The sequence below is a fragment of the Sus scrofa genome, chromosome 10, assembly GCF_000003025.6.
Source record: "Sus scrofa isolate TJ Tabasco breed Duroc chromosome 10, Sscrofa11.1, whole genome shotgun sequence".
NCBI classification, from domain to species: Eukaryota; Metazoa; Chordata; class Mammalia; order Artiodactyla; family Suidae; genus Sus; species Sus scrofa.
In genome coordinates, this window is record NC_010452.4 from 65,359,853 (window position 1) to 65,374,623 (window position 14,771).

Genomic DNA, 14,771 nt, shown 5'->3' on the forward strand with positions numbered 1-14,771 from the left:
GAGGGCCCCCTCCCCTCCCCACCCACCTCGAGGCCCTCGCTGCGGTCCAGCACGGGAGGGTGGCGCGAATCCCACCGTTGACAAGCGCCCCCGTCCGGCCAAGACGAGAATAAACCAAGCCTAAGGAGGCCGGAGGGTCCCGGCTGGGGGTTTAGAGACCAGACCTTTGAAACCACAGTCATTTTCCATGTGGGCCTCTTCCTCCCTGTCTGGGTCGCCCCTCAGCTGGCCAGCCCGAGCTTCTGTGGGTTTGATGACTGTGCCCCTTGCTGTGTCACCTGGGGTGTCGGGGACTTAACTGACAGGTGACGGTGACAATTCACCCTTGGAGAACTGGCGTGTGCCAGGCCTCTTGTACCTCCTCTTCGTTTAACCTTGGCAATAAGGCTCCGAGAGGGAACTGTGCCCACCCCCACTTGACAGCCAGGAAACCCCAGACCCTCAGGAGCCCAGAGACTTCCCAGGAGGTACGAACTCTAGCGTGTGGCAGAGCTGGTCGAGACAGACCTCAACCCATCAACCAGCCTCGGCCGAGGAACTCAGCTGCTGGCCTCCAGAAACTCTACCGCCCCCCCTTTCAGAGCCCACGTGGGTGGTCCTTTTCCTGTCGTTTTGGTCTTGACAAACAGCCACTGATGGATTGCTGGTCCTGCAAGACTGTTTTAAGTAAAATAGACTCTGTTTCTCGAAAGGCGTCCAAATCCTTTAGACAAGCCTTTCCAACTTGTTTGCAGAGAACCTCTGCATGGATCGTCCTTTACCCCCAGGCTTGTGGTCAGACCCCCTCCCCTGGTGCCCACGGTGGCCGACCTGTTCCCACCGGGACACGCTGTCTGGAGACAAAGCTCAGAGAAAGAGGCCGAGACTCAGATCTATTTCAGGCAAGAATCTGCAGGCACGGAGTCAAAGCGCTGCGAACACCACTGCCTTTAATTGTAGGTGAGAGCCTGCCTGGCCCTGGCCAGTTAGTTGTGGTGACGTGTCCTTAAGTTTAGGTATTCTTTGCATTTTCCTCCCGAGGCTGCAGTTACATTCGAGGCCGGCTCCTGGGACCCGTTATTTATGGATGATGGGGCCGGGCTGCCTGTGAGTGTTCAGAACCACCGGGGAAGGCGCGCTTGGACGGAGCCAGAGAGTTGTGTGTGTGGTGTTCTTTGAATAACGACGGCGAGGTGCTCAGAGAAGACTTGACTTTATTTAGACATTCTGTTTCTTCGCAGTTTCCCCCTCAGACGACTCTTGGCTTTCTCTCCAGACAGTGTGGGTATGTGTGTGTGTGTGTGTGTGTTCGGAAAAAGGCAGTGAGCAGGGGGTCTGGAGGGGGAGATGTGACTGCAAGTCAGGGAAGCATAGACTTTTCTTACAAAGGAGACTGCATCACTGCTGCTTGGAAATCCCGTGTGGAACAACTTGATTAAATATTTATAGGAGCGGAGTTACCCAGAGGTATTGTGGGTCCTGGGAAAGAGGTTTTAAAAAGCCCACTTGATGCAAGGTGGAAAGTTCACGGAGGGCCGTGGTCCGTGCATAACAGCACGGAGTGTCTACTCTCTGAAATACTCGCTGACACGTTATTTTCAATTTATTAAGCACTTGTGCTGAAACTCGGCCTCTGCTCACCGGTGCCCAATAGAAACTTGGAAAAATAGCTTTACTGCTTTGCCAGGCAAAGGAGGGTCACAGCAGGCTCATGTCTTAAAGACTGTGCCCCCCCTCGGGAGAGATCAGGAGGTGGTTTTACAGTTTGGGGAGTGAAAAATAGGGCCACAGACAAAGATTAGGGCAGAGGCAAGCTTGCATTGTTTTCAAAACTGGTGGTCAGTGGTCTGGTGGGCTTCTTTCCAGAATAAAGAAGCTTCATTAACATCTTCCATTTGTTGGGGGTTTTAGTTCTGCCAAGGACATCAAAGATATTGTTATTCAGATGCCTCGAGGAGGGACCAGGACCCTGTCCCAAAGCCACACTCTGGTCTCCTGATTGTTCCGCCCTGGTCTCGGCATCCCCTCCCTTCCCTGACTGGCAACTGTTGGAACCTGCCCTTTGGACCTCAGGGCAGGTCATGGAGGCTGAAGTTTATCCCCTCAAAGCAAGAAATGGGGCCCCAGAAAGGCTTGTGTGCCCAGGAGCCCACAGGCCCTGCTCGGCGTCACTGCGCCGAGGCATTCTCTGTGCAGGGGAGGCCCATAAAAAAGTCTGCACACTTAAAAAGGTGTACATACATCTACACAGAGCTGAGTTATGGCTGTTGGTGGACTCTCCCATATAAGGATGCTTGGAAGAGAATTTCGGGTTGTACCATCTGTGATTTATCCCCGACACAACAGAATGTGTGCTGTGATCTTGCGGTCGAAGCACCCCACAGCCTGCAAAGTCCCGAAGGCAGCGGGCGGGACACCCTCCTCGTGTGTAATGGATGAAGGAAGCAGCTGGCTGACGTGGGGCAGAGACCACCAGCACTGCCCCCGGGGCTTCTCGATTAAATTCAATCCAGAACGTACTTTGGAAGCACTTTCTTGGTGGGGGACCCTCCGTTATCCAGGGCATTTGTGGATCTCAGGTGGGGTCCACACCACGCACACACTGAGTTTCAATCTTCTGGGAGGCGCCGGGGAAACAGTTGCTGCCTAGTGTGTTGGAGATGGACGTGCTGGATGGTGCCTCCCTCCTGTGTTCAGGTGGGGACGGTCACCTTGCCCCTTGTTTCTGCCGGGAGCCCCCTTCTGAAGTGGGTGCCCAGAGGTGCCCTTCCCCGCACCAGGAAGTGCCTAGGGCTCCACTCAGGGCAAGACCTGTGTGCAGAGCAAATGAAGGAGTGAAGTGAAGAGGCAGGGCCCAGCCCTGCCTGGCCTCTGTTGCTGCTGACCGCCAGCTTCGAGTTGGAGCCTCCTGCCTGGATTCGGGCTCCTCAGGGTCCAGATGTGAGGCGGGATGCAGGCACCAGTGCTGGCTTCTCCGGGCTTCTCCAGGGATAGGAGCCTGGGCTTCCCTGCAGTCTTTGATGTGGCCATTGATTGGCATTTGCGGCTCAAGGGCTCCAGGGAGTAACATCCCCACGGGCCTTGTTTACTGTAGGGCGTGTACCCACGCCCAGATGGACGTTAATCTCTAATCCCCTGTGACTCAGTTTACAGGAGGGAAAGGGCAAAGAAGCCATGAGATTTACGGGACATTTCCAGCCCTGGGACCCTATTGGACAAGGACTGACATGGGTAACTGAGTAAGGCCAATGGGAGAAAGCCACATCTCTCGGGACCCCACGTTGGTACCAACTTTAAGGAATAAAAACCCCTATAGGACAATAGAGAAGGGGGCTCATCTCCCCGCTCCCAGTAACCCTGGGAGCTATCTGCTTTCCTGTAATAAAAATTTTGCTCGCTTGCTGCCTGTGTGTTCGCGGAGTTCATTCTTCGGCCGCCGCGAGCAAGAACCCGGATTCCGGAACCATCTTTTCCGCATCCCTCTCTAGCAAGGATGCCATCTCCCCCAGCTCTGCTCCTGCTGACACCCCTGCACCCAGGAACTGCTCCCTTCTGCTGCATCCTCTCCCTCACGGGCAGGTCTGTGCCACCCTCCCACCCACGATAGAGAAGTGCCACCTGAACATGCTAGCCAGGTCCCCTGGTCCTGCCCGGAGACACCCCTCTGCAGGCAGGGGCTGAGTTCAGTCTTCGTCTGGGAAGAGCCCAGCCTTCCACCCCCACCTCCCTCCCGGGTTTCCTGCAGCAGTGGCACTTTGGTCTCCAGATGTGACCCCTGAGCCAGACAACCAGTGGGGGGGCTCTGCCACCCTGCATGTAGCTGGTGATCAGAACGGGGGCTGGGGAAGGAGCCCCGCTCCCCTGAGAGCGGGAGAAACGTGCTGTCTACCCGGAGTCTCCCAGACTCTCCAGGATACAATATGCCCGGAAAGAGCATGCGTCCGGGTGCCTGGTGGACGGCGCGGCCGTGAGTTAAGTGCTGGAAGGTCCAGGGAGGGAGTGGTCAGCTGGACGTCCTCCTGCCACGCCCAGTGGACTCTGTCCCGGGATTGTAAGAGGACTGTCTGTACTGTCAATACCTCAGTTGGCTTTGATGTGCTGTCTGCCCCCGGCTCCGCGAGGCGGAGATCCGACGTGCCCACGACTTCCCCTGGTGCTCACACAGGACGCGGGGAGATGAAACACTTGGCCCGGCCGCGCTCGGGCAGCTCTGGTGATTAGGGAGAGAACGTCCAGCCGGAAGGACGCCGGGCCACTCAGAATGCCGCTGCGAGGTCTCTTTGATGTGAGGTGGGAATTTTTTATTTGGTGAGGTGTCAGCGTACAGTGTCCTCACGTGGGGGGCCCAGGAGATGCCTGGAGGCGGGGCGGGCAGCCGGCGGAGGGTCTGGGCTCCCTGGGGGCGGGGGGAGGACTTTCTGAGTAGCAGGATCTTCACCCAGCGCGTGGTGGAGAGCTCCCCATCACCAGAAGTGTTCAAGCTGATTGCATGATACGACCGCGTGGTGCTGGACTCGCGCTTCTTGCCAGCCCTGCCAAACGAAAGCTCTTGGAAGCCCAGATCAGCAGAGGCCTTAGACTCCCTCGTGGTTTGGAAGCTCTGGCGGTTATTCAGCCCCGACCATCCGGCCTTCACCAGCCGGACCACCTTCTTCATCGGGGTGACTGATGCTTTGGTGGTTTCGCTCCCACCCTGTGAGGGCAGCTGGGAGTTAACCCTTTATCTGCGGGAGGCAGCCGTGGCGGGTGACGGCTCAGAGCTGCACTGGCTGGGGGAGCAGGGGGTGGAATTCACACCCTCCTGTTGTTTCTTGAGCCCCAGGTGGAGGTGCCCAGCTCTGCTGGCGCAAACCGCTGGGCCCCCTGAGGCTGCCACGATGCTCATTCAAGTACTGCTTTATCCAAGTCCTGGGGGTAGAGGGGAGGTGGGGGGCTCTTCACCTCTTATGTGTTTCTACGGTATGGCAGTTGCTTCTAACATTTAAAAAATATATTTATTTTTTAGGGCCACACAGACGGCACATGGAAGTTCCCAGGCTAGGGGTTGAATCAGAGCTGCAGCTGCCGGCCTACGCCACGGCCACAGCAATGCAGGATCTGAGCTGCATCTGTGACCTACACCACAGCCCACAGCAACACTGGATCCTTCACCCACTGAGCCAGGCCAGGGATCGAACCCGTGTGCTCACGGACACTAGTTCTTAACGAGCTAAGCCACAACAGGAACTCCTCCAGGTAACTTCTTTAGCTGCCCCTGTGCTTCCTTCAGGGTGGGAACAAAATGCCCACTGGATGAGGTCATCTGTGCGTGGGGGGAGGGAGGAGGGCAGTGGGGGTTCCTGGCGGGCAGAGCCTGTGTCTTCCGTCAGCACGTGTGCATGCGTGTGTGTGCGCGCGCGCGCAGGAGCTGGCGTTTGCAAGCTGTCTGTGACTCAGCATCAGAGCCCTGGGTTTCCTCCCTCTTCCTGCCCTGCTTGGACTCAAACCCCTGCTCCGAGGACCCGTCTTTAATGCTGCTTCCAGAGTGCTTTGTCCTGATCTTGCTGCTCCTCGGGGCCCGGATCCAGTGGCGTGCCAGTGACTCGGGCCACGGCCGTGGCGGAAACCAAGCCAGGTCTGGAAAAACATTTCATTAGCACAAATCATCCATGCAAGGGTCCGAGGGATCAGAATCCATTTTTAAGCGGCTGGCCTGGAGCCGTGCCTGATGAGCTTTCCCGCAGGGCTGTTTTGGGTTTTGAACTGAGGAGCTGGCGCTCAGCTCCCGTCTGAAGGCCGCCCCGGGAATGTTGAGACACGGCCCAGTCGAGACCCCGTGTTTGTCCTTGACAGGCGGTGCCCAGCACACTTGAGGAGCCTCGGGGGCCGGGCCAGGGGCTGGGTAACATCACCGGGGTGGGGCAGTGCCACACACACTGTCCTTGGGGAGCTGCTTCGTGGGAGCGGACGGCTAGCTGGGGAAGAAAGTGGCTTCAGGAAGTGAGCTGTGGGAAGCCGAACCCCATCAGTTGCGGGGCCCATGTTTCCCACAGCAGCTCTGGATGTGGCGGAGGGTGGGCGCTGCGGGTCCTTGGAGGGAAATCCACTGGGGTCCCCGGGGACACAGAGCGAGGCGAGTGGAAGGTCCCATGGCTCACCACAGGCTTGGATCTAAATCAAAGCAGCCGATGGAAATTCCAAAATTCTACAGACAGTGTGCTGGACAGAGAGGGGGGACGGCCAGGGAAGCCGCTAGTTCTCAGGACTAAGGTCTGCTCTCTGAGGACACTTGGCTGCCCCTTCTCAGACCCTAAGACCACCCGTGTCAACCCAGGTTCCGCTGGGGACTCGGCTGTCCCGTGCCCGGCAGGCCTTTTTGGGCGAGAGCAGCACTGCCGTTCTCCATGGGGCTTCTTTGTTCTCCAGGGGCCTGGGTGCCTGCCGGGCCCTCCACGTCCATCCTGCATCTTCTCTGACACTGGCCTCTCTGGACCCTTTACCTCCAGCTCTGGGTGGGGGAGGGGCAAGAATTCATTTCCCCGCCCCCGCCGGGTTAAGCAGACTTAACCTCTTCCGTCTGCCATGGGGTGGAGGGGGGAGCTCCTCTCAGCCTTTTCTTCTGCTTGATCACTCCTGCCTCTGCAGGGCCCTGGGGCTTCCCTACCCTCTAACCCTTCACAACCAGCCCCCGAATCACGTCCTCCTCAAATTATTCTCATCAGAAAACTGTCTTCTGGACTTTCCTCTAAAGTGAGGTTGGACAGTCTCAAGTTCTGAAAACAAAGCTCCTCAAACACATGAGCTGGAGAGCAAATGAGGGATGAAAACGTTTTTTAAAACATCCCAGGGCTCAGGGCTGTGGCGTTTTGTGGCATTACACTCGCCGAACTGGTGCCAGGTGGGACCCGAAACACACGATGGGGCTGAGTCCCAGGATGAGCATCTACCTGGTTCACAGGGACATGGATGAGAGCAGGAGTGCCAGCCTGTGCCCTGGGATCCCTCACCAAATGCTGGCAACTAACTGGAAATCCTTTGTCCCAGGGGCCTAGCCCTGGTAACGACACCAAAACCCTCCTGTGGTTCTGTGTGCACCCAGCCTCCTGGCCACAGGTAGGGGTTGCCAGACCAGAGAGACCCTTCTGCATGACATGGTACTCTATACAGGAAACCCTAAAGTCTCCACCAAATACTATCAGAACTAGCAAATGAATTCAGCAACACTGCAGAACCCAAACTTAAAGTACAGAAATCTATTGCTTTTCTTTTCTATATATTCATAATGAACTATAAGAAAGGAAAAGCAAGAAAACAATTCCATTTACAATTGCATCAAAGCAGCAACAACACAGCACAACACCCTCGAATCAACTTAATCAAGGAGGCGAAAGACCTATACTCCGAAAACTATAAAACACTGATGGAAGAAATTGAAGATGGAACAGAGAAATGGAAAGATAGTCTATGTTCATGGATCGAAAGCATTTAGTATTGTTAGAATGCTACCCATGCCACCCAAAGAAATCTGCAGGCTTAATGCCAGCCCTATCAAAATACTCATGACCTTTTTCACCAGACTAGAACAAATAACCCTAAAATTTATATGGAATCACAGAAGATCCCAAGTTGCCCCAACAATTTTGAGAAAGAAAAACAGAGCTGGAAAAATCAGGCTCCCTGACTTCAGATTATACTCCAAAGTTACAGTAATCAAAACAGCTGTTACTGGCACAAAAACAGAAATATAGATCAATGGAACAGAATTGAGATCTCAGATATAAACCCACTTATATGGTCAATTAATCTATGACAAAGGAGGCAAAAATATTCAGTGGAGAAATGGCAGTCTCTTCAATAAGTGGTGCTGGGAAAACTGGACAGCTATGTGTACAAGAATGAAATGAAAACATTTCTTCACATCATGTAAGAAAAAACCCTCAAAATATGTAAGACTTAAAACTGTAATAGAACACTCTTTGACATAAATCACAGCAATGTTTTTTTGATCTGTCATCACAAAAATAAACAAATGGGACCTAATTAAACTTAAAAGCTTTTGCACAGCAAAGGAAACCATCAGCAAAGCAAAAAGGCAACCTGCTGAATGGGAGAAAATATTTGTAAATCATATGACCAATAAGGGGTTAATATGTAAAATACGAAAACAGCTCATACAACTCAACATGGAAAAAACAAACGACTTGACTAAAAGACCTTAATAGACATTTTTCCCAAAGAAGATATACAAATAGCTAACAGGGATGTGAAAAAAATGCTCAACATAATTAGTCATCAGAGAAATGCAAACCAAAACCACAATGAGATATCACCCCATCCTTGTCAGAAAGGCCATCATTAAAAAGTCTGCTAATAACAAACGCTGGAGAGGGTGTGGAGAAAAAGGAACCCTCCTACACACATTGGTGGGAATGTAAATTAGTGAAGCCAGGGTGGAGAACAGTAGGGAAGTTCCTCAAAAATCTAAAAATAGAGCTACCATATGACCCAGCAATTACATTCTTGGATACATAACTGAAGAAAATAAAAACACTAATTTGAAACGATACAGGCACCCCAATGTTCTTTGCAGCATTATTTACAACAGCCAAGACACGGAAGCAACCCAAATGTCTACCAATAAAGGAATGGATAAAGAAGATGTGGTACATATACACAATGGAATATTACTCAGCCATAAAAAAGAACAAGATGTTGCCATTTGCAACAACATGGAAGGTCTTTGAGGGTACCATGCTTCGTGAAATAAGTCAAATACCCTATGTTATCACTTACATGTGGAATCTAAAGAACAAAACAAATGAGTGTACATCAAACAGAAGCAGACTCACAGATACAGAGAACAACCTAGTGGCTACCAGTGGGGAGAGGGAGGGGGGAGGGGTGAGCTCGGGGTGGGGGATTAAGAGATCAACTACTAAGCATAAAATAAGTAAGCTACAAGAATATATTCTACGGCACAGGGAATACAGCCATTACTAATATTTTTTTAAAAAAAAGGCTTCCCCCCTTGCTTCTTTCAGGATTTGTTTTTCTTATTTTTTTTTTTTGGTCTTTTTAGGGCTACCCCTGAGGCATATGGAGGTTCCCAGGCTAGGGGTCCTATCAGAGCCACAGCTGCCGGCCACAGCCACAGCCACGCCAGATCCTTAACCCACTGAGTGGGCCCAAAGATAAAATTCCTGTCCTCATGGATACTAGTCGGGTTTGTTACTGCTGGCGGCTGTAGCTCCGATTCGACTCCTAGCCTGGGAACTTCCATATCCCGTGGGTGTGGCCCTAAAAAGAAAATGAATAAATAAATGGCATATAATCTATAAACATATTGACTCACTGTGTGATACACCTGAAACTCAGGTAATATTGTAAATCAACTACACTTCAATAACAGATAAAATCAAATAAATGTCTCCGAGGCACAGAACCGGCCGGGCCTCTCCAACAGGACGTATCTGGATACAGAAGGCAACCAGGGCCGGGAAGTGACTCACGTGATGGTGGTGGCTGAGCGGCCCCAGGGCCCACGGTGTGCAGCTGGGCCAGGCGAGCTGCTGGGGAGGTTCGGGCCGTGTCCAAAGGCCTGGGAACCAGGAGAAGCAGGAGCATCAGTGTCTGAGGGCAGGGGAGGTGGACGTCCCAGCTCACCCGGCAGAGTGAATGTCCCCTTCCGCCACCCCGACTGCATCAAAAGGTCAGGACGAGGCCCCACCCTGGCAGAGGGCACCTGCTTTCCCAGCCCAGCGATTCAAATGTGAGTCTCTTCCAGAGATGCGCTCGCAGCTAGAGATGCACTCGGGCAGGATTCACGCCTTACCAGCTCCCTGGCCATTCCTCAGCCCCACTAGGTTGCCACAAAGATCAGCCGTTGCACACGCCGAAGAACAAGAGAGAAAAAGGGTCATTGCTGGGTTTGACGGTTGCCCGAATAGGTGCCAAGACTTTTCATCCTCGGCAGAGACTTAGGCGGGGGCAACGCAGGAGGAAGGAGTTAGGGAAGGCTGGGATTCTTTCCCGGGGAACATAGTTGTGTTTAGATACTCAGGGCCAGGAGTTCCCTGGTGGCTCGGTGTGTTAGGATCCAGCCTTGTCACTGCTGAGGCCTGGGTTTGATCCCTGGCCCAGGAAATTCTACCTACTGTGGGGATGGCCAAGAAAATAAATTCAACCAACCAACCAACCCTCAAAGCGTCTCAGAGGCAGAGGGTTGGGCTAGGGAGCCGAATCTGTTTGTGGCTTTTCCAGCGCTTGTGAAAACGGCTTCACGGCTCTTCAGACATGCTGGCACCAGCTGGACCCCTTTTCTCTGAGGCTGGGGTCCCAGCCCATGTTTCCAAGTTTCCACGATCCCAGCCTGTTCTCTCTGCTGCCTCAGCCCCAGGGGTGATCCTGTCAAATTCTCTTTTTACCTTTTTACCTTTTTAGAGTCTGTAAGTACTTGCACTGCGTCTCCTCTAGTCAAGCACCTGGCCTGGGCGGTCTTCGGGCTGAACCCTGCCCTTGGCAGGGAGGAAGGGGAGGCCAGGTGGGGCAGGGGGATGGTAGGTCAGCGAGGAAGCAGAGAGAGGGGGCAGTTTGAAAGGCCGCTCTGAGCCACCTCTGCACCCAAGACCCTGGGGCAGGTGTGGTCAGGGGCCTGGGTGGTGATGGGAATGGCAGGGACCCAGGAGCCTCTGGCCTCTCAGAGCTTTAGTCCTGGGCTGCACACTGCCCTGGCTCTCTGGACCTTGTTAATGTCCCTTCTGTGTCGCCAGGGCAGTCTAATAGCCGACCTCGCCGTCCCGTGCAGACTGCCTGCCACCACTGCTTGCTCCCTGGTGCCTTCGGGGGCCCTGTTAGGACGGGGAGAAGAGCCTGGGGTCTGGGAGACACTGAGCGGCTCCATGCCCCACTTGGGATCCCTGTATCTGGGCCCCGGCCTCAGTGCCAGGCCAGTCCTGGGGATCCCTGGCCCCTTGTGCAAACCCACACCCGGGCCTGCCCTGACCGGTTCTCCAAGCAGCTCCAACTGGTTCTACAGGCAGAGGCTGTGTGGACTCAGGCTGGGCCCTGGGGCGGTCTGGAAGCTGCCAGCAAAGTGTGGGAATGAGGCAAGCGTGGGGCTCCCCATTATGTCCCCCTAAACCCACACATTGAAGCCGGAACCCCCAGGGCCTCGGCGTGTGACTGGACTTGGAGACAGGGTCTTTACAGAGGTGATCAAACGAGACCCGTAAGCCAGCCTGGCTGGTGTCCCCATGAGAAGAGACTGGGACACAGAGAGGTGCCAGGAGTGTGTGTGCCCAGAGGGGCGGCCACGTGAAGCAGGTGGCCCTCTACACACCAGAGAGAGCAACGCCTCAGCCCCGCCCACACCTTGACCTTGGACTCCCAGCCTCCAGACTGTTGAGTCCCCAGCGTGGTGGGGTTACTGCAGCTTGAGTGACTCAGGAGCGTCTCCCTGGCTGATGGGATGCTTCCCTGTCAAGTGTGCACATGTGTGTGTGTGTGTGTGTGTGTGTGTGTGTGTGGGCACATGCATGTGTGCGTGTGAGCACACGCGTGCGTGCACGTGTGAATGTGTGCGTGTGCATGTGTGTGTGCTACGAGGCTGGAGGGCCAGGGCGGTGGGGGGGAATCCACAGAATCTCAATGCGCCTCTGTTTCCCACCAGGGCCGCTCACACAGCCCGGCCCCAAACGTGGTCCTCCGGAGAACCTGCCTCCCTGGCCCGTAGCTCAGGCTCCGAGGAGAGGCAAGTGCGGAAACTGCCCTCGTGCCTCCACGCGATGCCCGCGACCTCAGCTCGGAGGCGGCGCCCATCATTAGTCACCCCCGGTGGAGACAGAGCGCTTCTCGCTCCTGGGCGGTGCCTGTGCATCGCGGCCCCGGGTACCCCCCCCCCGGGGGGGGGGCTGTGCCCGTGTGACTGTGGGTGAGTGTGTGAGGGGTTGTGCGTGAGTGCAGGGGGGTGTGAACATGTGCGCGTGCAGGGCTCCCTGGGGCTGGAGTCAGCGTGAACGCGCTCTCCTCCCCGAGGCTGGGCAGCCGACCCCCGCCTGCGACGGAGACGTGATTCCCGCCGCCTCCGCCTCGGTCGAGGTCCCGGGTCCGGGTTCGGGCAGGGGGAGGGGAGGCCCGGGCTCTCGAGGGGGCAGATGGGCCCACAGAGGAGCACAGGCCACGGGGGCGGACTCACCTGGTCGGTCAGGGGCCCTGGGAGCCTGCATTCCTCATCTGGAAAGTGGGCCGTGGCCCCCGCCTGCCGGGTGGAGGAGAGGCTGCAGTGAGCGGATGTCTGGGGTCCCAACAGCCCGAGAGAGGGCTCGGTGGCACGCACGGAGCGTACCTGGCATCAGAAATGTCCCCCAGGGAGCCACCAGGTACCTGGCCCGTCTCCACGCTGCTGCCCAGCTCCCCCCGCGCCGCCGTCCCCCCCCCCCCCGCCCCCAGCCCGAGCTCCCCTCCCGCCGCCCGTCTGCAATCTGTGCACGAGGAGGCCTCCCGAGCGAGCGTCCTGCCAAAAAACTCACTCACCAGGGCGGAGGTGTCCCGGCCAGGTTCCTGTTTGCCTAAACCAAAGCCGCAAGCCCTTCAAAGGAGCCTCGCGAACCCGGATGGAACGGTTTGTTTTTTTCTCACGCAGAAGGAGAAGGAGACAGCAAAGGGGTTCCGTCAGGCTCCACGAAACTCACAAAAAGCTCTTTGTTCCAGCTGAGGCGGGTGAAAAAAAATAACAGAATTGGGAGAGGGTGTGTGCTTGTTTCTCTGTTGGTGGAGTGTTTAGGTCGGATCGGCCCCACCTGGCTGCCCTCCCGCCCCCACCCCAAATCCTCTACCCAGCGGCCCTCTGGTTTGCCTCAGAGAATCACAGAGCCACCAGCCGGGAGGGACTTGGAAGTCTTCAGTCCAGCTGGATTTTCATTCTCCGATTAATGATGTGCGATCCTTGCTAAACTGCAGGGCTCTGCGGTGCCTGCCTGGGTTCCATACTGTTGGAAGTGATGCAATGATGGCTCTTGCCTCAGGGGAACCTGTAGTCCCTGGCTGAGCTGGGGTTGGAGCCCGGTCCCTCTGGCCTCTGCCTGGCTTAGCCTGACGGCCACACCTGTCATTCCTGGCCCTGATGTGGACAAGCCTGCTTGTTCCTGACCCTTTTGTCTTTAGTAAAGATCTATAGTAACATTAAAGTTTAACCCCCACCCCGGGTAGGTCACCATGGGCCTGTCACCCTCTGCACTTGTGCAGTGCGCAACCTGTGAGGCTGAACAGCGGTCCTGCTTTTTGGGTTATTCCACTAGTATTAATTCAGCCCTCCAGCACATGCAACGATGCCTTTGGGGGGCAGTGGGGGGGGGCGGTCATGGCTTTGCACCTGAGATTAAGGATCCTATTTCGCAGAATCCAGTATAACTGAGCCCAGCTGTGTGGAAAGAAACCTGCAAGTAAGGGCCTCCCATTCCTGGACACCCCCGGATGCAGGAGGCCCCTGTGCTCTGGGCCTGGCTGAGCTGGGCAGGGATGGGTGTGTGGGCAAGGGGACTGCCTTGGGGCAGACAGGAGGGCATCTCTGGGGGGCGCTGCCATGGGTCAGAGCTTGTAGGCCCAGGTTTCGTTCTGCGGCAGCTGGAGGAGGAAGCGTGTCAGAAGTCTGTGCCTTGACTCAGAGGTGACGCAGCTGGTTCACCGGCTTCCCCTCCTCCCCGTTGCACACGCTCCATTTCCTTATCTGCTGGAAACCAGGCAGAGCCGAGCTGGGCCCCCACCTGCCCTTTGGGACGGAGGGGGAGGGGCTGGGTTTTGTGATGCTCACGGGGGTGGAGCTTGGTGTCACAGTACCTGGTGTGGCCGGTGCCTGGGCGTGCCTGGGGGCAGCTTTTGCAGCTGTGCCGGGCTGTGTGGAGACACACATTCTGTTCTGCCAGTGTACCTCTTTTGGTCTGAGCTGCCCTGAGCCAGGGTTTCTCTAGGCAGCTCTGTGGAGCTGGAACTGGCACACAAGAAGTTGCACATGTGTAAAGTGGACAGCTTGGAGTTCCCGTTGTGGCTCAGTGGGTTAAAAACCCAAGTAATATCCATGAGGTTTCGGATTTGATCCCTGGCCTCACTCCGTGCGTTAAGGATCCGGCATTGCTATGAGCTGTGTGTAGGCTGCAGATGAGGCTCGGATCCTGCGTTGCTGTGGCTGTGGTGTAGGCCAGCAGCTGTAGCTCTGATTGGACCCCTAACCTGGGAACTTCCATATGCCATGGGTGACACCCTAAAAAGCAAAAAAAAAAAAAAAAAAAAAAAGTGGACAGCTTGATACGTTTGGCGTTACCTAATAGCCAACCTAACCTTATTCAATTAATTGTCTTCACCTCTCAAATGTCCCTCTGGGTCCAGCGGAAGGAAGTGGTATCAGAGATACCGCCTGCCCGCAGATTACATGGACCCCTGGACAGAGGGTGTTGGCTTCACCTGGTCTGTCCCTCCGCCCCTGACCTGGGGTTTGTACACACGCCGCATTCCGATGGGCTCTCGTCACCAGGCCCCCAGCACCTCCAGCGCCCCTCCCCCTCTCCTCTCTGCTGCCTTCGAGCCACCCTGGAGGCTGGCGGGTCCTCTGCTACCCGCAGGGTCCCTGGTGAAGATCTGGAGTCCCCATCCAGGCTCGGGCTCCCCTCGGGCTCTGTGCGGGCCCACTGTGCACTGGCCACAGCCTCTCAGACAGGCAGTCTTGCTGTGGCTGTGGCCGCAGGCCTGACGGCAGGTATTCCTGCAGGACACACATCGGCCCAATGGAGGAAAGAACTTTCTATCAGGAATAAGAAAAGCCC

At 55.6% G+C, this 14,771-nt stretch overlaps 1 protein-coding gene across 8 annotated transcripts in view; it reads right to left on the bottom strand.

The window, feature by feature from the left end:
* Positions 1–14,047, bottom strand: part of LOC106505208 — a 93,320-nt gene extending 79,273 nt beyond the window's left edge. For 4 of the 8 annotated variants that reach the window (XR_001299386.2, XR_001299385.2, XM_013980341.2 and 1 more), the window contains exons 1-3: positions 12,490–14,047; positions 12,152–12,214; positions 9,468–9,556 (exon numbers count right to left, since the gene is read on the bottom strand). Coding sequence is in view for 4 of the 8 variants with exons in the window: in XM_013980341.2 (XP_013835795.1) it covers positions 9,468–9,556; positions 12,152–12,182 (120 nt within the window). In the remaining 4 variants the exon portion in view is untranslated. Of the gene's footprint in view, positions 1–4,258; positions 5,934–9,467; positions 9,557–12,151; positions 12,388–12,489 lie in introns of those variants that run through there. The other 4 variants (XR_001299388.2, XR_001299387.2, XM_021065055.1 and 1 more) reach the window with 4 other exon arrangements.